At 41.5% G+C, this 27,018-nt stretch overlaps 1 protein-coding gene across 3 annotated transcripts in view; it reads left to right on the plus strand.

Moving 5' to 3' along the window:
* Window positions 1–27,018, plus strand: part of MACF1 (microtubule actin crosslinking factor 1) — a 329,628-nt gene that overhangs the window by 89,069 nt on the left and 213,541 nt on the right. For all 3 annotated transcript variants that reach the window (XM_057535030.1, XM_057535517.1, XM_057534539.1), the window contains exon 2: window positions 20,247–20,308. In XM_057535030.1, the coding sequence (XP_057391013.1) occupies window positions 20,247–20,308 (62 nt within the window). The remainder of the gene's footprint in view (window positions 1–20,246; window positions 20,309–27,018) is intronic.

Consider the following 27,018-nt stretch of genomic DNA (forward strand, 5'->3'; position numbering starts at 1 on the left):
AGAAAAGCTTATGACTAAATACTCAGATCCCAATGTGTGTCTGTATCAGCAAAATCAGACAGACATGTAGAAATATGTTTGCTTGTGTAGTGGTGTGTTTTAAAAGGTAGCCCAAAGTGGCTTTCCTGAAATGTAAGCCTGTATTTGAGCTTACAAGGAAAGGAGTAGACAGGCATGAGTTATTTGGCTGTATATACTGTGTCATATATAATGAGAAAGTAAATATTATTTAGGCGAAGGTTGCTGCCTTCATTTTCCTGTGCATTATGGTAATGGCGTTTCTGAACCACTAGTTGATTAATATTTTAAGAAGTTTATCCTCAATATAGGATTTGCTGTTGAACTTAGAAGCCGTAGCCCTATCTTTGAAGTGCTTTCTTGTTTATGTTTTAGAAATATTAATTTCATAAACAGCTGTAAATACATTGAAATAAACAGAAGAAAAATAGATTGTAAAAGCTTTTTATTTTATGAAACAACATTGATTCTAGTACCTAATAGTTATACTGGGAATGTGCTATGTTCAGTTTATCTGTAAAATTAGAGCAGTGGTTTTTTCAATTGGAGAGTATGGATTCTAAAACTTTCACAGGAGTACTTAAGAGCTTCTGTACCCATTTTATTTTAATTTCAATTTTAAGATGTATTTTATCTGTTAAAATGTGTTTTTAAATGACGTGTATACTCTACTGTACTACCTGCCAGTTGGACATCACCAGAATAAAGTTCCCCCGCCATCTCTCTGTATATATTTACAATGCTTATAAATGTATACTTGATTAAAAAAGGTGAAGATTGTGTCTTCTAGTCTGGTCTTTTTTTTTTTTTTTTCTTCTTCCCCTAATAGGTGTGTACACTATTGCAGAACATACTGTAGAACATAGGTCCTGTGCCTAATAAATTCTAGGCAAGTCTCAGGTGTTCAGTCCTTAATAGTGAGTGGGTAACACATCGTTAAGTGATAACATTTTAATATTGGCTTAGTGTGTACTACAAGGTTTTGTGCTTCTTGTTCCACTTTTCTAGTCATATTTACATATTATAGGATGTACATAGTTTTTAGATATTGAAGGTATTTAACTTTGAAACAAATATTTCTGCAATTCCTTCATGCTCTTGTATTAATTTATTTGAATAATATCCTGAGATTACAGGCAAACTATGAAACTGTTACTATTTGTTTCTATTTGTATAAAACAGTTTTTAAAAAAATGGTTCCCTGCAGTAAAGCACAGTACAGAAATAAACAAGATGCTGAGACTGATATAACTGTAATTAAGTAATCTCTAATTTCAATCAAAATTACCTGATTGGTTATGTCATTTGGCTTTAAAATAAGTAACATAAATTTGAATCTATAAAATTGATTTATGCTATTTAATACTGAAATTATATGTTATATATGTTGAGTTCCATGTAAGATTTGTTTTAAAAAGTGTTCTGTCAGAGTTGAAAACTGCTAAGTTCCTTTTAGTGCTACGGTTCTAAGATACGATGTTCTAGTAAATCTTCATTGTGTTTGTATAGATTTCCGATTTCTTCCATTCTTAAAGTTGATAACAAATTCTATATTGCTCTTAGAGTTGGAAGGGACCTTACATATCAACCAACGCAACCTCTTACTTAGTACCACTCTTGTCAGAGTGGTACTAATAACTTCTTGTCAGAAGTTATTCTTCCTTTGCTTGAAGGCCTCTGTAGAACATACAACCGATGGACTTATTCATTATGTTGGTAATGGAGTTCTTTTTTAATCTGAAAGTTGCCTCTTTGTAACTTATGCCCATCAGCCAAGTTCTGCCTGGCAAAGATCTGGTATACAGACGGTCCCCAACTAGATTGGTTCGACTTAGATTTTTCGACTTTAACAATGGTGTGAAAGCAATATGCATTCAGTGGAGATCATTCTTTGAATTTTGATCTTTTCCCAGGCTAGTGACATGCAGTACATAACTCTCTCCTGATGCTGGGTAGTAGCAGCAGCTGCAGCTCCCATTCAGCCATGTGATCACGAGGGTAAACAATGGATACAACCATTCTGTACCCATACAACCGTTCTGTTTTTCACTTTCAGTATGGTATTCAGTAAATTGCAAGAGTTATCCAGCACTTTATTATAAAATAGGCTTTGTGTTAGATGATTTTGCCTAATGTAAGTGTTCTGAGCACATTTAAGGTAGGCTAAGCCAAGAGATGATGTTTGGTAGGTTGGATATATTAAATGCACTTTCGACTTTGGATATTTTTAGCCTGCACTGGGTTTATCGGAATGTAACTGCATCATAAGGAAGATCTGTACTCCCTCTTCTAGGTGTCAGGCTTGCTTATACTTGAAGGCTATCTTTGCCAGCCTAGACACTTCCCTTTCTAATACTACATACAATTTCCTAACTCCTTATCATTCTGGTGTTCCCTTTGGACAGTTAAATTGATTATTTTTGCTTTGAAAATGTGGTGGCCGTGTGTGTGTAGAGAGGTGAGGGGAGTACAGCAGGAATGTGGGGAAGGAATCTCTGATTACTATTTCTTAGCTTTCATTCGCCGTTTTTTTTCTAGGTGTTAGGAGTCCATTGGTGAGATCTCGTTATATGATACTAAGTACATAGCTTTTACAACGGTGTTCCCAAGTCACCATCTCTTCAGCAGATGTAAACAAGAACAGGAAGACACAGTTTGTACTGAAGCCATAATACCTGTCAGACGGAATTTAGCACTCACTTAGTATCAATACTTGGAATTTTACATAGCTTTCAGTACACCCTGTCCACACTTGCATTCACATACATTATCTCATTGCTCCCCAAACTTCCTACTGTTTTAGCTTGCATCATCATTTTTCTTTTCCAGGACTGTTGAAATAATCTGTTTCGCCCATTCTCTGTGTTCCCCCCACCCTCTCGCCCCTAGTCTGTCTTCTGACTGTAGCCAGAATGATCTTTCTAAACTACAGAGCTGTCTGTGTCACTCTTCTGCTTAAAATCCATTAAAGCTTTCTTTCTGCTTTTAAAAGAAAGTTCAAACTCTTCATCAGGAGATAAAAGGGTTTTCATGATCTGCCCCCTGCCTATTTCACTAGTTTCACATCCTGTCTTGGCCTTATAAGCACTCAGTACTCAAGCATCATTTAAAAACTTGTAGATCACTACCGGAAATGCCTGTATCTTCTTTTTAACTAACAACTTGATGCTTGTCCTTCAAGGTAAGTAGTTATCACTTCTGGAGAGCTTTCCTTGACTGGAATAAACGTTCCTCTTCTGTGCTCCGGTAGCATTCTGTTAATACTTCTTATTCAAACCTCTGTGGTCATCTTGTTTAGCTTGTTTCTTTCCCCACTAATTAGATTTTATTAGACTGTAAGATCTTTAAGAAAAGGAACTCTTACTCATCTCAGTTTCTCAAGTGTCTGTGACAAAATAGATGTTAATGAATGTTACTTGAACAGATAAATGAAGGAATTAAGATATCATTAGATTAAGCTGTGACAGGAACCATGCCCTGTTCATTTGTATATTTACAGGGCTTGGCTTAGCTTGATGTGTGGCCCGAGGTGAGTGCTTAGTATAGGTTAACTGAATAATATAGAGTTGCCCTGTGTTTTAGTTTATTAATATCCATGTCGTGGTAGTGTAAATAGGAAAAGGGCTTTATTTATATACTTGAGAAGAACATTTGAATTTTTTGTTTGTGAAAGGACAGACTAAGGTCTTGTTTTCTTTATCTGTAAAATGAACAAGTTGGACAATCTAATCTCTTAAGGTTCTTTCCATTTCCAGCATCCCACTAGGAGGACCAGCTATAATTCCTGGATCTGGACCATATGGAGTACAATCTAGAATTGTACCATGCCTTTTCTTTTTTTTAAAGCAGCTCCATTACACTTTTGAGTCTCATTAACCTAAGATAAGTTATAAAATGGCCAAACCTCGTGCATGAACTGTTGTTGTCTCCCCTCCAGAGACTGCTGTTCCTTCGGTTTTCTTGAACTTCAGCGTAAGACTTAAAGGCATCCTACTGAAATTTTGTCCTATGAGATTTGGTGTAGATTTTTGCAGTTGCCTTGAATTTTAATTCCTCCATTTATGACTTAGCTGTGCATTTGTAGTACCTAAATTTTGTTACGCATGTAATAGACATGCAAATATTTAAACAAATGGTCATATACCTAATATATCTTTGCTCAAATAACTAAAACAATAGGTGTTGTAGTCAAGATGTAGTCTTTCTCTTGTTCTTTCCTTAGCTGTTTTTTTCTAGATTGTTCAGTATGTAGGAAGACCACTGAACTTCGAGTCAGAAGATCTGGATTCTAAGTCCTGGCTTTTCTGCTTACTGCTATGTGATGTTAGGTCACTTAATTCCTCTGGACTTCGAATTTCTAATTGGCATGAGAAGAAAAAAGACTAAAGTCTCTAGTTTTCTGCAATTCTGGCAGTATGATTATCTGGCCCACACTTGGATGTAGTATGGAATTGTGGTTGAGAGCTTGTTGAGAGTCTGGGGTCAGACTGCCTGTGTTTTCATCCTAGCTCTGCCCTTACTGGCAGAGTGACATTAATCTATCTGGGCCTCTGTTTCCTCATCTGTAAAATAGGGTTAATAATACTGCATGGTTGCTTTGAGTTAGTTCTTAGAATATATTCCGCACATGGTTAAGGACTATATAATTGTTTGCTATCATTATACTTTTTTTTTTTTTTTAACAAGACAAAAGATATCAGTGAAGGCATTGCACTTTCCTGTGGGCTCCTGGGACAAAATATAAATGCTTATTTTTACAGTTGGGAATTTAAAAATGTGGTAGAAGCCAATGTGGAAGTGTTTAAAAAGTTAGTGATATATTATGAATCATTATCTCACACATTAGAAGGAAAGACTACGTCTGCTTTACTAGCCTCAATAGTGGGTGATTTTGATGTTTTAGGAAATAAATGTATAGTTTCAGTTTTCTGTGCTAGTAAGAAAGCCAGTAGCTGTAAATTCTTAGATAACTTCTAGCCATGTGTGGAAATATTGGCTTGAATCTCTTGCTTCCATTCAACATTTTAATGAATCTGCAGGTAGCAGCCAGATTCACCTTTTCTTGCCTCTCACATCTCTGGACATCTAGTGAACTATGAAATGGCTAAACGTTGTGCTAAAAAGGAAGTGGACTGGCCCGGATAATCACTCTACAGGCTGATTTCCTCTGGGTAATTAAGAGCTGACTGTCCTCATCAGGGTCCTCTCTTTCCTGTTAGCAGCGGCTTCCCTATTGAGGCTCAGGATCTCCTAGGATCCTAAAGGAAAGGCCTGTCTCCTGGTGGCTAGACTGACATTGTCCCCAAAACTCTCTCCTACTTTCCTCAGTCTGTAGTACCTTCCGGGGAAATAAGTTCTGCCTGGATGCCAGAAGAGTGAGAAAAAGGGCACGCTTTGGTTCACCTTCCTTAAACCTTACCCAGTAATGATTATTTTGATTTTTGGAGACTGTGAAATTATTTAGTATTTCTAGAAGTTGCTCTACATACTCATTTGGGATATGCCTTAAATCTTCAGTTGGCTGTAGGTAAGTGTTTTCATTTCTTAACTTGCCAGGAACATTCTACCTCCTTACATATATAGCTTCCCTACCCCAGTTTAGTTACTCTGGTTTAGGTCCCTCTCAAAGACAGCATGGTGTAGCAGGAGGCCTAGCTTTAGAGCAGGACAGATGGATATGTAATCTTGGTCTAGTTATTTAACCTTTTAAAAGTAGCTTCATCTGTCAAATGGAAATGATAATACTTTTTTTTAGAGAATTGTTGGGATTAAATGAAATGATATTTAAAGTTTTTAGCACATTGCCTGTGAACTAACAGTAGGTGCTCAATTAATTTTAGCCTGGTTTATCGAGTGCCTTCTAAATGTGTTAGAAACTGGGATATGAAGAAGACAGTCCCTGCACTCAAGGAATTTAAATCTGATAAAGGAAAAGGTTACTAAATATGAATCAGGAAATCTTTATTCCCTTTTATTCTCTCTTCCCTATTTCTTACGCATTTCTTTTCCTAGGTTAAGGTAAATTCTAGAAGGACCCTTCCTCCAAGAGTGACTAAGAAGACTCTAATAAGAGGAACAAACTGAGTAGAGTTGTCACAGGTTATCGGGGTGACTGGGAGCTTAGTTAAGGAGGGATAAAGTCAGCTGTTAGTCCCGTTATTAGTAAGTAGTAACAGGATTATTACCAGGTTGTAGGTGGGAGAGATGCCTAATAGGGGGTAAGGAAACTGTCAGGGAACTGAGGCAGGTCACAGGGCTTGTTTAAACTGAGTGACCTGCTAGGTAAACTTGTGTTTACTTTTTTTCCCACTTGCAGTCTTTTGGGCTAATTTCTGGAAACCTGCTTTCCTGGGTGCTGCCCCTCCCTCCCTGTCTTCAGGAACGGGATTGGAAGTAGCATTAGCCTGAAGAAGTTGTTCTATTTAGGGAGCTAAAGCAGAGGGCCAGTGATTAGGCCCTTATCTGCAGTGGGGCCTTTCTGAGTGGTGTGGGGACAGGATCGGAGCATCTGTCCTGACATCAACAGAGGCTCAGCTTTTTCTATCCCCTGGTTGCATCAGAATTATGAAGAAGCACTGATGGGCCGGGCCATCTGAATGAAAAAGCCCTTCATTGTGTTTCTTCAGCATTCCAGTGTCTGGTACAATTAGCCAAGACTCAGAAAACAAGTTGGACAAACAAGCAAGCAGCCTTCCACTGAAGGATAAAGGGATTTCTGGCACAGCTGAGTTAAGTGCGTTGACTGCAGAGACAAAGTAGGAGGGTCTGGGAAGAGGAAGGTGCCTTTGGGATGACATTCCTGGCTGGATGAGGGGAAAGAATGGAGCAAACAAGCAAGTGGTATTTTTGAAGCTGATGAAATCTGCTATGCCAGATCTCCCTAGAGGCTGGTTGGGGCCGGGCTACTCTGTAAGGAGGTGGAATCACTGGGGAGAGACTTTGACTCTTTGGGCAGCTCAAAGTTGGGACATGAAGCTCCCTGTGGAATCTAGGAAATCCGTTGGCAGCGGACAGCATGTGGGCTTGCCCCGTGATAGCCTCCCCGACCGTGGGGCCTTCTCAGTCGGTTAACACTTTACACACAGTTCAGCCTGAGAAGAGTCCAGCACCAGCAACAGGTTGTTGGGCAGTGGATGCACTCGGCCTGTCTCGGCCCATTTTACCTCACCAGCCCTCCTGCAACTGTCTCAGATTCACCGGGTCACAAGCTTCTGCTCTGCAAGTGGAGGGTACCTCAAAGACCGGCTTCTGCCTGCGCAGGCTTACTCACTCACTAACTCGGCTGGACTTCTGCATCCGAAGCGCCCACCTCGCCTGCTGCTGTTGGTCTGAAAACACTGAGCTGGTGGCGCTTTTGAATAGGATGCCTCTTGCGTGAAGACCTGGACCCAGTTTGGAAGTGCCCCAGGGAGGAGCTTCCTCTCTGACCTCAAGGGGAGGGAGGAGGTCAGTAGGAAGTGGTGGGTGGAGCCACTTCTCCTAACTTCTGCTGTCTCTGTTCATCGCACGGCCCTTTGGCTGTCTGTCTCTGTTCACCTCGCAGCCTTTTTTAAGGAGCTGCAGGGCGTGCACAGGCCCCTAGCCGGAGGTTCTTTGGCACACCTTCCTTCTAGGCAGGGTCAGCAGACGCTGGCGACATGTGGCCCAGTTACCAAGATGAGCACGAGTTCAGCACCCACCTGGTTTGCCGCATGTGCTGCATGGGTTAGTACGTGAAGTTTTTTTTCCTTGCCTGGGCCTGAGGATCCCAAATAGCCCTTACTCTCACTGACTCATAGGAACGCATGGGCTCTGAAGCCTTGGAGGCATTACAGCCTTTGGGCTTGTTAAAACGTGCAGTGGGAGAGACTGGGGTGCCCGACTTCCTGGGGAACTTCTTAAGCTTGTAGTGACTGGCAGTTAAGAGCCTAGGCTTTGGGTGTGGGACTTTTTTATAGAGACTGAATTCATGCTTATGCTTCTGTCTGTATCAGGAAACCACTTTTAAGTTATGTTGCATAGTTCTGAAAGTCCAGGGCGTATTTTTAGGAGAAGTTGGTTGGTTACAGAGCCACCTCTGAGCAGACAGGATTGTGGGAGGAGGGGAGGGTGGAGTCCTGACCCAGGTTTCCTCTTTGGGGCTGATTGCTAATTCTCTTATATTTACTCTCTTGCCGGCTGTGAGGAGGGAAAAAGGCTTGAAAGTGGTCTGGGGATGGGGATCTTAAGAAGACTTGGAGGCTAGGAAAAGAGTCTTGTTGGCTTAGATCTCTCTTGATAAAGGAGAGGAGTTCATTTAGATAATGTTCAGTGACCTTGAGCAAGTAGCCTAGCCTTTTTTGGCCATAGGTTTCCTTGGCTTCCAAACTGGAGGGTGTACAGACTGATGCTGGAGGTATCGTCATCAATTTCCGGTAAAATGGAAAAGATAAGGAAAATGTAGTGTGCCTTTCATAAAGATAAACTTATTTAAAGAACTGTCCTTTATTCTGAAAGTGCCCTTTCTACTTTTTTGATGTTAAAATGTCCATTATTTTATGAAAGAATTGTTGTCAGATGGTAGTTTGGTTTTAGATAGATATCTTTACTTAGCAAAATAAAAAGTTGACAACTTTATATTAGGTTTTCTAATTTATTTTGGAATATTTACTCGTTTGTGAAATCTAAGTTTAGGAACTACTGGATTGATACTAGTACTAATATCTTTTGGTTTTGTATTCTTAGTCTCTAAAGCAGAACAAAATTGTGACCCAAACAGGCGGATTTTCACTAAAATTGAGATTGCTGGTTGTTTGATCAAGAGGAGACCTCAGAAGAAATCTCAGAAGGGGAGTAGCAGAGCCAGGGTTCCAATCCTGTCTCCTGACTGCTAGACTATTACTGCCAAATTTTTAAGTGCTTTCTGTGGGGACAGAAACAGAGTTGGTACTATAATAATGTTTGGGCACAAGGAGTAGCAGTTTTAGTCAGTTACTGCCATGGAGTCTAGCTTTTTATCTTTCCAGTATCATTGAGATTTCTTCCCTGAGATCTAGAGGAAAGACTCTTCTGCATCTGAAAATGCTTAGAGATAAAAGGGCCCTTTTTCTGTAATCAACAGAAAAGTATAAAGAAGTCTAGAATCTTTATTGAAATTTTCAGGGCAAAACATCATTCTCCTAGCTCATCCTACTCTGTTTAATCCCCTGGAGATATATATATATATATACATATATATATGTATATATATATATACACATATATATATACACATATATACACATATATATATATATATGTATGTGTATATATATATATATATAGAGAGAGAGAGAGAGAGAGAGAGAGAGAGAGAGATTGAAATAGGCCCTAATTCATACAGTCATTATGAGGAGTATATGATATTAAAGAGCTTAGCTCAGTGCAAGCTCCTCTGCTGATTTTGATATTGTTGATTCACAGCTGGTATTTGGAAACCATTGACCTAGTCCAGACTTCACACTTTATAAATGAAACTCAGGCTCACAGAGGGGAGATGAGTATCCTATAAGGTAAGCCACAGAGTAGAGGCTAGGAAATTCAAGTTATAGCCCTGATTCTGCCCCTCTGTAACCTTATCTAAATTCTTAAATCTGGGCTTCGATGTCTTCATCTTTAAGATGATTTTTTTGAGGATTGTTAACCCCTATATCTCTTTGTATCTGTGAAGTATTTTATTTTTTCTGAATGTGACACTCCATTAAATACTCTAGAAGCTATTGTGTTTTTCTCCCTCTTCCCTTCTCCGTATAAGCCTCACGTTCTGTCTCTGTGGCTCTTTCTTTTGCCACCAGGCTTACTCCTGGCTTATTTCTTTATGTAACTTCTGCCTTGTACTCTCTGATTCCCAGTAGGGCAAAGAATTACTGGTAACAAAGTTCAGATTTTCTTAAGAAATAACAGAAAATTTAATTTTGCCCTGAAGTCCCTAGTTATCACTTCCCTAAATTCCCACGTCTCAATCCTCATTGAGACGTTGAGTCTTCACCCGCTCTTGGTGACAGATACCTTTCATGAATCCCTATTATAGTTGTAGTTTGCACCTCTCCTCTTCCCTTCATCATATAGGACTATATTGTGTTGCCTTCTAATAATTTCACAGTGGCAGGAGAGTGTGGTGGTTAAAAGTCCATGACAGACTTGGATTTGAATCTCAATTCTACTACTTAGTAGCCATGTGACATTGGGCAAATTATTAATAAGCATTTCTGAGCCTCAGTTTGAACTATGAAATGAAGATAAATAATGTGTACTTGATAGAATTGTGAAGATTAAGTCAAATATCAATACTAAATGAGACAGGCCTTGCACAGTGCCTGACATGGAGTAAACACAATAAATATCGAGGTCATTCTTTTTTTTTTTTTTTTTTCGAGGTCATTCTTATCTCCCAAAGTTGACTTATATACTTCTAAGGAAAGGAATCATTTATAATACTGGTGCCATTGTATATTATTGGTAAACATTTTAATCGCTTGATCTCCATTTCAGACCATTTTCTTTGAGCTCACATTAAGTGGTGTGAAGTCTCCTGGGTTTAGATGTGGCAAGAAGAATTTAGAAAAGCTGTAACTGTGGAAGGGACGTCTGAATGGAGATCCCTGCTCTCCGCTGAAAAGCAGTCTTTTAATTATCATTTGAGAATATTTTTTAGTCTGACTTTGAAAATACCATCATAAAGCATCCATATAGATATAACCTTGGCACACAGTGGGCTCTCACATAGTACAGATGGTTAAATAAATGAGCATTCCTGAGTGCTTACTATTGTCCTAAATCTTGGATATATATATATATATATTTTAAAATTAATTAATTAATTAATTTATTTTTGGCTGTGTTGGGTCTTCGTTTCTGTGCGAGGGCTTTCTCTAGTTGCGGCGAGCGGGGGCCACTCTTCATCGCGGTGCGCGGGCCTCTCACTGTCGCGGCCTCTCTTGTTGCAGAGCACAAGCTCCAGACGTGCAGGCTCAGTAGTTGTGACTCATGGGCCTAGTTGCTCCGTGGCATGTGGGATCTTCCCAGACCAGGGCTTGAACCCGTGTCCCTTGCATTGGCAGGCAGATTCTCAACCACTGTGCCACCAGGGAAGCCCCTAAATGTTGGATATTTAACGAAATTTAAAACATGGTTCTTGACTCCAAAGAACTAAAGTTCAGATAGAGAAATGGGATTTACATGTAAAGATATCTAGCAATAGATTTTATATGTTCAGTGCCAAGTAAATTAAATAAACACAGGCATCCAGAGATGGCTGGGATAGCCAGAAAGGTGTAAAGGAAGAAGTGGACTTCAGCTGGACCTTGTAAGGAGGCTCTAAATTAGATAAAACAAGAAGAGGAGGGTAGATATTTCAGTAGGGAGAAATAGGTGAACAAAGGCAAGAATGTGCAAGGTATGTTTGGAAACTGAGGTCAGAATGGTTGCAGTTGAGTCATGCAGGGGAGAGTCTAAAGATAAAGTTGGAAGAGTAGATAGATTGTAAATTTCTTCAGGTTAGGGACCATGTCTTATCTTTATCTCTTCCAACCACCTAACACACAGTGAATAAAAACTGGAATTGAATTTCAGAGGGTTGTAGTGGACAGTAGAAACAAAGGACTTGGGCTTGAGCCTCTGGTCATCTGAGAGCCACTAAAGGATTTTGAATAGAGGGGTAATACGAGCAAAGTGGTGATTTAGAAAGACTTGTTGAAATAGGCTGGCTGTACTACCTACCACGGCCTCAGCTATCAACTGTTAGCATCAAATCTGTATCCTCAATTCTGCCTGCTCTTCTGAACTCTAGACCTAAGGTTCCAACTGTCTGCAGGAAGGGCCTGCTGACATCTCATTATGTTTCTTCTACTTTACCCAACCTATCCTCACCCAGTCTGTGCCACCTGTTTTACTTATCTCCAGGTACCACTCCTCCCAGTTGCTGTGACTGGAAACTTTTTTTTTTTTTTTTTTTTTGGTGGCTGTGCTGGGTCTTCGTTGCTGTGAGCGGGCTTTCTCTAGTTGCGGCGAGTGGAGTCTACTCTTCGTTGTGGTGCACGGGCTTCTCGTTGCAGTGGGTTCTCTTGTTGCGGAGCACAGGCTCTAGGGCACACGGGCTCCAGTAGTTGTGGCACGTGGGCTCAGTAGCTGTGGCTCGCGGGCTCTAGGGCGCGCGGGCTCCAGTAGTTGTGGCACGTGGGCTCAGAAGCTGTGGCTCGCCGGCTGTAGACACAGGCTCAGTAGTTGTAGTGCACGGGCTTAGTTGCTCCACAGCATGTGGGATCTTCCCGGACCAGGGATCGAACCTGTGTCCCTTCCATTGGCAGGTGGATTCTTAACCACTGCACCACCAGGGAAGTCCCTGTGACTGGAAACTTCAGAATTATCTTGAACTCTCCCTTTCCTTAACATCTAGTCAGTAGTTAAGGGCTATTGTTTCTTCCTCTACATTGGAGTGGGGATCTGACTGCCCCCGCCCTATTCATGCTCTTAGATTTCTTTCTTGGTCTGTCACACACAATAGGCCTCTAATTGCTTCTACCTCTTAGTGTGTCTCTGCTGCAGCCTGGCCTTCCGTCCAGTGCCAGATTAAGCTTTGCAAAACACCCTCTGGTTCAGAAAATTACAGTGGTATCCTTTTATCTACTGAATTAAGTAGATGCTCCTCATTCCTGCTCTCTGCAGTGATGTGGTCTCAGGTGACCTTGTTAGCTTCCCTTCTCATTACATGGCTTAACTGTATGCCTTGTGTAGTCACACCATTCCTTCCAGTGTATCCTGTGTACTCACATATCACCAAGTCACTGCTTGTGCTTATTCTTCACTCTGGAATTCCTTAACCTCTTTTTGGGCTGCCAAAATCATACTTGTCACCCAAGGTTTACTTCAAATACCACACCTTTCATGAACTCTTCTCCTATCCGTCTCCGTCAGAATTAATCAGCTTTGTTTATCAGCATGATTTTGTGCAGCTTGTATCTGGTGTGCTATTTGCTTGGTGTTATTGTTAATTATTTATTTACATATTGGTCTCCGCCACTAGATTGACGCCATGTGGTCAAGGAACAGGCCAATTCCAACTTTCTATATATTTATTTCCCTTTTTGTCAGCTCAGGTATCTCATTATTTATTTATTTATTTAAAAGATTTATTATTTATTTATTTATTTTATTTATTTTTGGCTGTGTCGGGTCTTAGTTGTGGCGTGTGGGCTCTTCGTTGTGGTGAGCGGGCTTCTCTCTACTTGTGGCGTGTGGGTTTTTCTCTTCTCTAGTTCAGGCGCGCAGGCTCCAGGGCATGTGGGCTCTGTAGTTTGCGGCACGCGGGCTCTAGTTAAGGCGCGCGAGCTCAGTAGTTGTGGTGCGCAGGCTTAGTTGCCCCGCGGCATGTGGGATCTTAGTTCCCTGACCAGGGATTGAACCCACATCTCCTGCGTTGTAAGGCGGATTCTTAACCACTGGACCACCAGGCAAGTCCCAGGTATCTCATTTTTAGATTTTCAGGTGGTTGGTGCTTCTTGGGCTTCTTGAACCACTTGTCATTTTTCTGTGGCCCTCAGGGAAACAAGCAGAGGCTCTTCTCTCTTTGCTTTTTTAATGATTCATGATGCTGTGTTGGGCTATGTTGGAATAGAACACAGAACTGTGTGCCTCAAATGCAGGCTTTCATTCCGACCCCAGGCCTATCCTCAAAATACTCCAAGTAGAGTAGGACAGATGGATAAGCAAACTGTGATACCTTGAAGTAGGCACAAGAGGGAGATCACTCAACTAGTGTATATAAGGGATGGAGGAGGTGACAGCTGAGTTGAATGCTGAAGAATGAGTAGTCAAGGAAATGGGGGAGCTATCTTCCATGCAGAGAGAACAGTAAATGCAAAGCATGGAAGGGTGAGAGCACATGCCTCATTTGGGCAAAACTGTACATTCGGCAAGGCTGGAAGTTAGAGTTTTTATGAAAGGGTGGAGAGGGAAGAGTGGCCACATCATATGGGGCCTTAGGTCCCAAGCTAAAAAGTTCAAATGTTATCCTGAATGCAGGCATCAGGCTTTAGAATACAGTAGAGCTGGGTTCAGACTTACCTTGTGATCTCCGGCAAGTTACTTAGCCTCTGTGGGCTTTATCTTTCCTGTAAAATAATGCCTCTCAGGGTTGTTGAGCATTGGAAACAGTATATGTAAGGTACTTGGCATACAAGTAGAGACTCGATAAATGTTATCTGTTAATATTATTAGGATAAGGATTCACTGCAGGATTTTAGTGTGGGCAGCATTGTCCACAGCGCCGGCAGCACTGAGGAGGGTGGTGTCTTAGTCATTTTGGGCTGCTGTAACAAAACCATAGACTCAGTGACTTAAACAACAGACATTGATTTCTCACACTTCTGAAGGTGGGGAAGTCCATGGTCAAGGCACCTACAGGTTTGGTGTCTCGTGAGGGCCTCTTCCTGGTTCATAGACAGCTAGCCGTCTTCTTGCTGCACCCTCATGTGGTGGAGTGGGAATGAGAGAGCTCTCTGGGGTCCCTTTTGTAAGGATACTAATTCCATTTATGAGAGCTCCACCCTCATGACCTAATCACCTCCCAAAGGCTTCAACTCCTACTTCTGTCACATTGGGGATAAGATTTCAACATACGAATTTCAGGAGGACACAGACATTCAGGCCATAACAGATAGATTATAGCAGGGAAACCTATTAGAAGCAGAGAGGGAGACAAGAAGAGTTCATTTTTAGACAAGTTGAGCTTGAAACGAGCATGAAATTTTTAGGAGTCAGTTGGACATATGAGAGTGGTGTTTAGGATAAAGGCCTGAGCTGAAGATACGGATTGGGAATTGTCAGTGTACAGGTTACAGTTGAAACTGTGGAAGTAGATTAAATCATTCTGGGAGAATGTAGAGAACAGGTATTATTTACTTCTTTTTGAAATCTATAGGTTTTTTTTTTCCCTCCATGCCGTAGTGTACATAACACCAAAAATTTTGCATGCGATTTTAGGTAGTTTATGACTCCCCCCAACCCCGCAAATCCATTTATGGACCCTTAGGCCCATGGATATCTTAAGAAGCTGTAATACAGAATAAAAAGGAAAGAGGGCTAAGAATGAGTAGACATTTAAGGGGTGAACAGAAGAGAGGGAACAGTTAAAGGGGAAGAAGGGAAACCAGGGTGGAATGAAGTCTCAGAATCAAGAGGGAGAATGGGTTTAAAAGGTAAAGGAATGGTCACCAGTGTCTTCTGGGTTGGCAGTTAGGTGACTGTGGGGAGGGCAGTTTCAGTGAATTGGTGGGGCTGGAAGCCAGGTCACATGGCTGAGCAGGACGTGCAGTAGAGACAGTGAACACTGTCATCTCACTGTTCCGGAGCCGAGGGGAAAGGAGAGGAGTCGTTAAAGATATACAAGCTAGGGGATGATGGTTGGATTAAATTCTCAAGGAGAAGGAAAGATATAGGATCCAGATTTCAGAGGGAAGGACTTGCCTAGGTAACAAGGAGGGACATCTCTGCCAATGAAACTAAAAGAAAATTAGGGTAGGTATTGGTAGCTCGGTGTCCTGTAGTGGTCTTAATAAAGTTGGAAGCAAGTAGTAAATCCCTCTAATTAAGCAACCCTCACATGATTAATTGGTGCCTCAATATGTTCAATCTAAGAATTTTGCAGTGGCCTGTTTGGTTCTTCGTGGTCAGTTCATAGCCTTTGGTGGGGCTGAGCTTACAAGAAGCATCTAAAAGAATATCACCTTTCCTGTGATTGACTGTTTTCTTCTTACATAAGGGTACCTTCTTAAAATTCTATCTCCAGTGTTAGGTAGAAAGATCTTCACTGGGCCTGGAATTAAATGAAGGATTTATGTATAGGGAATCAAACCTAAAACTTATTAAAAACTTTCAAAGTCTGAGCTGTTTGGAGTGTTCTGAAGGTCTCTGTAATAAAGTTGCTCTTTGGCTTCCCTAATGAATTTCCTTGCTGATATTAAGATCTTAAACTCCAGGCACTGCAGTATCCTCTTATTCTGATACTTAAGTCAGGAGAGAATGTTCATGTAATTGATTGGTCTGCAACAAAGGATCCTAAAAAAGGATCCTCTGGCTTTGGGGCAAGGTTGTTCTATAAAACCCTTTCCTGAGGAACTCACAGCTTGGCTCTAAGCAGGCTAGCTGCTCTTGGGAAAGACTTGTAATCATGCTGCTATTAGTAATTACATTCAGAATTAGTACTTGGACCTCTTCCCTCTGAATTGAAAGTCAGTTTTTTAGCTATTCGAAGCATGACTGATATGAGGCCATCCGGTTTCCCTAGTGCATTATCCCCAAGGTGGGGCTCGGTAGGTGAACAGCATAACTGTGGGTGGTAAAATTTAAAAGACTCAATTGTGTTAATCGCATCTTCAGGTCTAAAAGAAATGAAGCAGTGGACTGAACTCTTACAAGTGACTTGGTTTTGATTTCATTCTGTATGTTTCTTTAGCCAGTCTTCTAATCATATATTGGCCAATCAAGAATGTTTATTTATTACCTATAAGAGTCCAGTCCAGGGAATTCCCTGGTGGTCCAGTGGTTAGGGCTCGGGGCTTGCACTGCTGGAGCCCGGGTTCGATCCCTGGTAGGGGAAATAAGATCCCACAAGCTGCGTGGTGCGGCCAAAAAAAAAAAAAAACCGTCTAGTCCAATATGTAAAAAAACTCAGATACACCAGTAAGTATCACCTGTTCGCTGGGACATGCAAACATAATGGAAAAACAGTATTAAAGCTAACTAAAAGTTCTGCCCACCACATTTTCACCAATGCCAGGTCCACTCTGCTTTACTCTATTTATTACCCTTATAACCAAGAATAGTCTGTTTCTAATTTTACAAAGTTCTCACTCTGAAGACACAGGTTTTCTTTATAGAATTTCTTTTATTATAAAAGTAATATGGGTTTGCTATAATAGGTTAAACAATACATAGATGGAAAAGAAAAAGTTAACAGATTTCCTTTTAAACTAGCCAATATTTTAAAGAGGTGGAATTCATGTGATTTCTTTTTAGTCCACTGCCTCAGTTCTTTTAGACCTGAAGATGCGATTAACACAATTGAGTCTTCTTTATTTTCTACCCATAGTTATTCTGTTAACCTACCAAGCCCTCCCATGGGGATAATGCACTAGGGAAACCAGATGTTTTCTCATCAGTCATGCTTCCAGTAGCTAAAAAGCTGACTTTCAGTTCAGGTAAGGGGAAGGATTTATTTTAGTCTTATAATGTGGAGCTTTAGATGTTAGAAGCTATAGGACATGCAGAAAAGTAAAGCATGATCTCTTTCCTCAAGGAGTTAATGATCTCATTGATGAGTAAGAATGAGCATATTAAAAGATCAGAATTTATATAATTGTTTAAGTATGGATTGAGTGATTAGCATAGTAAGTACCATAAAAATTTGGAGAACAAAGAGACTATTGAGAAATGGAATTGTCAGGAAAGGCTGCCAGAGTAATTTTTCTCAAACACAAATCTCACCGTGTCATTCTTCTATTTAAAATCTTTCAATACTTTCCCTTACCTTCCCCTTACCAGTTTCTTGGTGATAAAGTTTGGACTCCTTAGCTTGTCATGAAAGGCCATGATTTGACCCATGCCATTCTATCCAGTTTTAAGTGTCACCACTACCTATTACATGTTCTGTCTTTCAACCATCCTTAATTCTGTGCAGTTGTCTGAACATGAGCTCCTTCTTATCTACGTGACTTGGCACTAGGTAGAACTTCATGTAGTAGCTTTGTGCCTTCTCTTTCTGGCTAACTTGTACTCATCTTTTAAGGTTTAGTTAGTCACCCACCTGGAAACGTTCACTAACCTCCCATGGGTCCCTCCTCTACTCAGACAGGCTTAGCCATTTCTCTTACGTTCTTGAGCACTCTGTGCTTACCTCTGTTAGCAGCACTTGTCAAGCTGCATTGAAGTTATTTCTCCTTTCTGCTAGACTTTTAAAGGTAGGGACTGTGACTTTGTGTAACACAGGGTATTCCAAGCAGCTAGCTCCTTAATAAGGACTTATTCAAAGAATAAATGAGTGAATGAATGAGCTGAATTTTAAAGAATAAATAGCATTTGGAGAGGTGGAGAGGAAGAAAGTAGCTTGCCATGAAGAGAAAACAAATGTCAGTGATTTAGATGAGATTGTAGCTGCAAGCTGATTCTGATTCAGTCTGCAGATGATACAGGCTTGGAAAGGATGATGAAGAGGTCAGATAACTGAATCAGCATCTAAAGAAGATCAAAAGATCAAAATATGTTGGAATGACAGTTGTCAAATCTAATAAAAATTCTGGCTTCAAATACTTGCAGGACTCTATGAAGTGAAAATTAGATAAGACTTTAAAAAAAATCCCAACAGTTCCAAGTGAGAGCCGATAGGTAGAATTTAGAAGGATGCAGATTAAGACGTGTTATGGAACTATTAAGTTAGTATGTGTTGCTTTATGAGGTAGTGAATTCTCTATTATCTTAAGTTTTAAGAGTCAATAATATTGTAGATGTATGCAAGATTTGGACAGACCTTTCAACTCTGAACATATGATTCTTTGTTGTTGAGGGGATTTGTGAATCAGCAGGGAATTAGACTAGATCCATTCTAATTCCTATGTTCTGTGGTCTGTAATAGGAAGAGATCACTGTTCCTTGCAAATTAAGCAGGAAAGGAAGAGGTAGAGGTAAGGTTAGAGACAGATGAAGCAGCACTTACTGGATAGCTATAGATTCAGAAAAATAAGAAGATAGTGCATCCACCTGGAAGTGGAGAGAAAGCCTTAGCATTGTTTGAAACGGTACCTGTGTGGCTTTTACTTGGGAGTCAGTAAGAAGGAATAACTGTGGCAGTAGGGAGAGAAAACCTAACTGAAGTTTATGTGAATTACTAGTGAGCCAGAGTTACATAATTCTGCTACTTTCTTCTGAAATTTCTCTGAGTTGGAGAAGAAGTGGAGGAGTCAAGCCATGGTAGTCATTCAGGTTTGGGGATTGTCCTGGTGAACATAACTAGTAGAAGGTTAGACAGGTGAGACTCCCTGGGGTATTAGTGACTGCAGCTTTGAATTGCTTAACCATGTTGCCTAGCACAGACTGGGATCATCTTAGGTGTTCTTAATAAACAGGGTAAAATAAGAAGGGAGTGATTGAAGGTTGAGAATGATGAGGGAGGTATGAAAGATTGATAAAGATGACTGCTAAGTAGGTATGTTTGGAGAAGGAATGAGGCTCAGGAAGTGGCATGGTGGTGGCTGGCTGTGAATTGGAGATGAAGGTCATTGGAGCCAAGCAGGCTCACATGCATTGTCCACACATATGCTGAAGTAATTTGAGGATGATGCCATAGGATACCCTTGGAGATAGTAAATGTGAACCAAGTTGTTAAGAGAAGTTAACGTAGATTTGCCACGTGGAGGGGGCAGGCAGCAGGGAATGGTCGATGACAGAAAGGATGATTTGAACAAGATGGGATAGTGGAGGGCAAGGGCTTCAAATAAGTAGAAAAGGAACGGAGCTGATGAATCAGTGGTCTGGAGGTGGTGTTGTAGGAGAAGGTGAGTCCTCCGTAGGATCAGGCCTCTGTGGCGCAGTCATTGTCAACTGTTGACAGTCATGCTTCTGTTAAAGAGGTGAACAAAATTGAGAATGAAAGACAATTTGCCTACAAAAAAGGTGGGGCTCTGTAAGACTTGGGAGAAGGGAGGGAGGGAGGAGGTGTGCGGGGCAGGGCATAGTGGGCAGCTCTGAGAGTTTGGTTGATGAGGCTAGGGAGGAAGCTGGAGTGACGGAGTACTGGGGAGGAGGGGGTGGTAGGAGAGCATTGATCAAGAGGACCGGTGTGTGGAGGGTGAGATGTAACCCTGCACTATAGGCGTCCCGAACGCCAAGGGCACTCCACCCCTTCTGTTGGGGGTTTTCACAGCTTTGGCTTTTTGGAGCTTGCTGGGGGCAGGGGAAGCAGGGAATCACTGTGCTCCCCGGAGAATTACGACGCGAAGGAGACTTTGCCATGACAAGATTCTTGAGGCACATGATTCTGTCTAATGCGTAAAGTGACAACATGGTAAGGACAGAAGAGGAAGTTCAGACAGACTGAACCTTCCCAACAACAAGACGCTGTCTCATAGTCCTGAGGAAACTGTCTCCACTGTCCCGGAGAATCTGGGTGTGGGCAAGGCAGTGTTTGGGGAACGTATTGCCGGGTAGCGCTAAGCCAATGCCTTCTCCTTGTTTCCTCACAGATGAACGGGACCGTGTGCAGAAGAAGACGTTCACCAAGTGGGTCAACAAGCACCTGATGAAGGTAGGACCCCCTCATGGATGCCACCCTGGCCCCTCTGGCTGCTCCTGATCTGGATCTGTCAGTCCCTTCTCTCAGTTCATGTTGCTGGCCATGTGCTCCAGTTGATGGGGTTACACATGACTTTTTTTTTTTAATATCTAACATAGTCCGAATAACGCGGAAACTTCCACTGATCAGTTTCTTGGTGAAGACAGTAACACCTCCGTTACCTGAGGAGGCTGAGGGTGAGGATACCGTGGGGTGATTCCTGGGATTCCAAGAACACTTTGCACCAAACTTTACATACTATTTTGTAAGCCCCTTTCTTGTTTTAAATTTTTTAACCTGATTACTGTGGAAGGATGGGGCAGAGGGGATTTTGTTCTCTCTCTCTTAAAGTATGCAAATCTTGAATGATCAGTTTAATGAATTTTTTTCATATGTATATTCAGGTGTAACCCCCATGCAGTTTAAAATACAGAGCAAAATGGCTAGGGTTGGAGGGAGATATTATTTTTTTTATATTATTATTTTTAAATAGAGGAAAACCCAAGGCAGAGGCATATTAAATACTCACCTAAGGATAAATAGTATGACTAATGTGGCAGTCAGATTTGAAAACAAAGTTTTTAAGTTACAATAATTACTCAACTCAATTAACTGTGAGTTATAATAATCACTGCTCTGGGAAAGATTACCAGTGACCTCTTAATTGCTGTATCTAGTAGCTTAGTTTTATCTTCTTCTCATTTGATTTCTCTGTAGCATTTGACAGTGTTGACTAACTCACTGCTCCCTTTGTTTTTTTTAAAATTTATTTTATTTTACTTTATTTATTTATGTATTTATTTTTGGCTGCGTTGGGTCTTCATTGCTGTGAGCGGGCTTTCTCTAGTGGTGGCGAGTGGGGGCTACTCTTCGTTGTGGTGTGCGGGCTTCTCATTGCTGTGGCTTCTCTTGTTGCAGAGCACAGGCTCCAAGGGCACGGGCTTCAGTAGTTGTGGCTCGTGGGCTCTAGAGCACAGGCTCAGTAGTTGTGGTGCGCGGGCTTAGTTGCTCCGCAGCATGTGGGATCTTCCCGGACCAGGGCTCGAACCCGTGTCCCCTGCATTGGCAGGCGGATTCTTAACCACTGTGCTACCAGGGAAGCCCTCTCTGCTCCTTTAAAGCTCTCTTTTATGTTGCCTTCTAGGACACTGCTTTTTCCTCAGTTACCTCTTCCCTCCATGAATGCCTCTTTCACTGGCTTCTCTTCCTCTGTCTGAGTCCTCCATGTTGACGTTCCCTGGGTCCTAACCAGTTCCCTGGGTCCTAACCATTTTCTTGTTTTCTTCTCTGTATTCTTTGGCAGTCTCATTTGTGTTAGCCACGGGGATCATTCGGTTGCGTGGAATGCAAGGAATCATAAGTAGAAAGGGATACAGGGTGATCTCCAGAGTCTGGTGTCTGGATGCATCTGAGCTTTTTGAAAACTAAACTTTATTGGGCAGTTACTCTCTCTTTCTCTTTTTATGAGGCCTTGTGTTTCTTCATTTTTATATCTTTATGTGTGTCTCCTACATTTAGTTCTCTGCATTCCTCCCGTTGCTTGTGTGTGAGCCATGGTGGCTGTCCCTCGAATGGTAATGTAAACCCCTGCAGCTACATGATTCTAAAGACACAAACAGAAGCGATCTGGTTAGCTGAGGTTTTCTTCTCCTCCATGGGTCAGTGGTCTGTCGATTTAGTTCAGTAAACTATGGCTGGGGAGATGGTTACATAAATCAAACATGGCTCATTAGGGCCACTTGTTTAACTACAAATGAGGGCGATTTTCTAACTATAAGGTATAGATAAGGAGGTGATGATAGTGCCTTTTCCTGCATTCTTTCCTAAGCCCAGGACCTGTATCTCACAGTGTACTTGACACGGTCATCTGGATGTTATCCAGACATGTCCTATATTCAACACATCCCGAATTGCTCAATATTTTCACTCATGTACCTAGCTGTCCAAGTGAGGAACCTAGAATCATACTATATTTAGTCCTGCCCATCATCTCTCCCTGTCACCAACTATAGTCAGTCACTTCGAACTCAGAAAGATGCTTGCATCTGGTTTCTCTTCTCCATCCCCATTACCTCTGTTCTAGTCCGGGAGCTCTTCATCTCTTGACTTGGCCATAATAGTTTCCTAATAAAGTTTTCTATAAGAACAAATGTAATGATAATGGTAGTAGTTTATTGAGTGCTTACTGTAAATCAGACTTCCTGTACTAAGTCTTTTACATGGATCATCTCATTTAATTCTTCACTGACCTTATGCTGTAGATTCTATTAATAGTCCCATTTTATCAGTGAGGTTCAGAGAGGTTAAATAACCTGTTCAAGGTCATACCACTAGAAAGAAGAAGAGCTAAAATACTAGAACTCAGGCAGCCTAAAGTCTAGCACCTGCACTCTTAAAGTCTGCAGTACTGACACTGGTCTGCCTACCTTTCCAGGCTCATAGTGTCATATTCCCCTCAGACCTTAAGCTCTTGCTGAACTGTTTGCCATGCTATTTATGACTCTGTATCTTCGCTCATGGGGCTCCCTCTGCGTGGATTACCTTCCCCAACTCTGTTCTGCCTGGACAACACCAACTTAACACCTCCTCAATAGATATTTTCCTGACTCTCCCACCTGGAATTGACTGGCCTTTCCTTTGTGCCCTCCCTGTATTCGTTATGTACTTCTGTTATAGCACCTGCAACATTCATCTTTCTGCCAGATTGTAACTTGAAGGTTGATGTTGTGTCCTATTTTTTTAGTCGGGACAAAGTAGACAGGGAGAAAAAAACCTGCAATTTTCCTCTAATTTCTTCAACATTTACCAGCTAGTTGCTTCTAGTTTGGTGGCACATAACTCTGTCATGGTGCAGAGCCCTTCACAGCCTGTTTCCAACCAGGCATTGTCCCCTGCATAGCCTGTGCTGTAGCCGTACGAAACATCTCTCCGCTTCCTAAACACTGTGTACTTTCATACCTCTTTGCTTATTCATTTCTCTCTCCCTTGAATGCATGTCTTGGCCTCCTCTGCCTGGCCATCACCCACTTACCCTTCAAGGCCCAGGTCCAGTATCCCCTTCCTGAGGCTCTGACCTCCATCCCTTGGACTAAATTAATTGCAGCTCCATCTCTGTGCCATACCACTTTGAAGAGATGGGCTTGTGTGTTCACACATCGCTGTCCTCTGCTCCTTGAGGGCTAGGACTTGTGCTACTGTCTCAGCCAAGTACTGCACCGGGAGCATGAGAAGTATCCAGTAAGGATTTGTTACCTTGAGTAAATAATAGCTCAATAGTCTTTTTAGCTTACAAAGCATATTCTAATCTGACTTGATCCTTACAGTAACCCTGAAGGAGGTAAAGGTATTTTATCCTTTCAGTTTTAACAATTGAGGAAAGTGAGAATTAGAAGAATGAAGTGACTTTCCCGAGGTCATACAGCTAGTGAAGGATGGAGCTAAAGAGCAGTCATGAGTCTTCTGGCCGAAATTACTTGCTGTTACTATTAAATATGCCCCCACCTTGCTCTGCTTTCATACCTCATCTCTTTAACAATTGGAAGAACTGAATTTATCCTGCCTCAGGCTTGTCCCCCTAAACTTTGTAGTTGGATGCAAATGCTCTGGCTCCCTGCTCTTCACTTGTAGCTGATGTTGCCTGTTGAACCTCTGCCTCAGTGCTCTGTGATGACAGGAGGCCCAGGGAGGGAGAAACTAGACGAACACATCATAGCATTGTTAGAAATTGGAGGCCAGCCAGAGCTTTACTTAAATCCTTGGCAATTTTTCATCTCTTCTCAGGCCCCCAGCCTTACAGTTCCAATGGCATTTTCTCATCTTGGAATATTTCACGGAGATTCACTGCTCATCAGAATCATAGCTCCATGTTGGAATTCTTTGAACTTTGGGCTGAGAATTAGGGATCAAGATCTGTTTTTTGTAATTTAGGCATCCTTTGCTTTGCTCCGCAAGTACACATGAACTACATTAGTGTTGCCATTGGCAAGTAGAATGATGTAAGATCAAAACAACCAAGTCCCTCAAGTTCTAGATTTAGTCGACCTAATGTCTTGGATTCCCAAATATCTCTTTAGGAAACAGTTTGTTCTTGCATAAGCAAGTCAATTCCTCTTTATTAGCTGAGAACACTGTTGGTCCAATCATAAAAGAGATTTAAGGATGTAAGCATCTGAAATATATAAATAACCTAATTTTAGAACACAAGTCCTACAAATTGAAGAGTTCTGCTCATATGCCAGAACCATCAAAAATAAAAACTTAAGAGTTTTAAGTGAGATTTTATTTACATTATCCTTGATATATCTCTGGGTTCTGGTAGCTGATAAAGTATCCCAAAGAGAACTTCAAGAAAGGCTGAGATGATGAGACAGAACTGAGAGCATGAGCTCCTGAGAAAGAGGAGGAAGACTTTCTCTGGTCGGTTTCTACTGACTGCGGACGTTAGTGGGTAGAAAGGAAGGAAAACATTTAATCTAACAGATGGACTAGTTCTTTCCATCTTTAGTCATGTACACAGTCTAGAAGCAACCGGCCTTCCTGGAATTTTAGTTAAGAATTCCAGATAAACCAGCAAAAGTTTTTAACTCCGAAGTTTTACTAACGTTCTCAATTTTTCTCCGCCTGTTGGAGGCTCTCTAGCTGAACACAGGGTGGGAGAATGCTCTAATGGTTGCAGGCACTCTCTCCTGTGCAGCCTCTGTGCTGTGGCCGCGTGAGATGGAGACCGGCAGTGGAGTGTAATTTAAGAGATTGATTGAGTTGTGCTGGTCAGATGCTGAGGAGAGGAGTGTTGCCTTTGTTGCCCAACTGTGACTGTGTGGTGGTGGTTTGTGACCATGCCCGCCTAGACCTGAGTTTTCAGGGCTTGACTTCACCCTGAATGCATCTCGACCCCCACTGAAGGTTTTGGTTCTACATTTGGACTTGGATTCTCTACTCCCTGAGCATTAGTGCCTGCCTATTAAGTAAAGATACCCTTGGTGGAGTTTAGAATCCTCCTCATCCTCAGAGAATCTTTGTTAATCAGGGTTGGCTGTTACCACTGTCAGATTCCTTAAAACTTAAGGAACTCTCAAAACAGAGAGGCGATAGGATTCTCATCTGCAAAGAGCCTCACACTTTGCTCCCCCATCGCACTCTACTTACTCCAAAAGGGACTCTCAGCCCCCGCTCTTATTCCCTGCGTTCGAGCACGGTTCTCTCCAGAGTGAAAAGTCTGTGACAACTGTTATCTGTGTTTTTTAGTATTGGGCTTTTCTGGAGGATAAATTTGGCCTTTGAATCAGTATGGAATTTTCCCTCTTACAGTTTAGAAATCTGTAAATTCAGAAATCCATCTGAAGCTACTAGGCTCACTCTTACTTTCCCTGTATCTTTTAATAAGTGTAGATGAGAGTAAATGACAGACTCTTCTCTTTAAAACTTTCCCCTCTGACCTATATATTGCTCTTCAACATAACGTGGATCAAGGAAGTTGAGCTGCTTGTGTTTTAAGAGTCTTCGAGCAAAACTTTTCCAGATCAGGCTTTCTGCAGGTGTTAAAGAATACAACATGACAATCCTTGGTTCTTTTTTTGCAGAGGGGCTCTTATAATTTAATAATGTTGTTAATATGTTGTTTCTACCCTTCAAGCATCATGGAAACCTTGTGAGGGGAAAGAGCCCTGAACTCAGAGTCAAGAGGCAGTGATCTGACACTTTCCAGCCTAAATGGTCTTACAAAGTTATTTAACTTCTCTAGACAATGCTTTTCTCATCTGTAAACTGAGTATATTAGAGTTAAGTAATCTTTAAAGTCCCTTTGGGCTCAGATTCTGATTCCAAGCACTTAAGTGCAATTTATTCCCTTTGCTAAAGCCACTTAGAAATTGGGGGAAGCTGTTTATTTTTTCATAACTTCAAGCCAATCTTTTAAAAATTGGGAGAGCAGAGTTTTCCTTGGCTTACTAATGCATGGTGATTGGGGAGGAATGGCTTGGTCTCAAAATTTAGTCATTCATTAATTTTTTTTTTTTTTGGCTGTGTTGGGTCATTGTTACTGTGCGTGGGTTTTCTCCAGTTGTGGTGAGCGGGGGCTACTCTTTGTTGAGGTGCGCAGGCTTCTCATTATGGTGGCTTCTCTTGTTGCGGAGCATGGGCTCTAGGCGCGTGGGCTTCAGTAGTTGTGGCACACGGGCTCAGTAGTTGTGGCTCACGGGCTCTAGAGCACAGGCTCAGTAGTTGTGGTGCACGGGCTTAGTTGCTCCGTGGCATGTGGGATCTTCCCGGACCAGGGCTCGAACCCGTGTCTGCTGCATTGGCAGGTGGATTCTTAACCACTGCACCACGAGGGAAGCCCCATACATTAATTTTTAAAAATAGCTATGTTGAGATTTAATTCACATATCACATAATTCACCCATTTAAAGTGTACATTTCAATGGCTTTTATTGTATTCACAGAGTTTCACAGCCATCACCACAATCAATTTTAGAATATTTTCCTCATCCCCCAAAAGAAACCCTGTACCCTTTAATCATTATCCCTAACCAACCCCCCATCCTCTCCCCCAGCCCTAGGCAACCACCAATCTGCTATCGGTCTCTATAGATTTGCTGATTCTAGATATCTCATATAAATTGAATCATACAATACGTGGTTCTTTGTAAGTGCCTTCTTTCACATATCATAATATTTAGGCATTT

This window comes from Balaenoptera acutorostrata, chromosome 1 (genome assembly GCF_949987535.1).
Source record: "Balaenoptera acutorostrata chromosome 1, mBalAcu1.1, whole genome shotgun sequence".
NCBI classification, from domain to species: Eukaryota; Metazoa; Chordata; class Mammalia; order Artiodactyla; family Balaenopteridae; genus Balaenoptera; species Balaenoptera acutorostrata.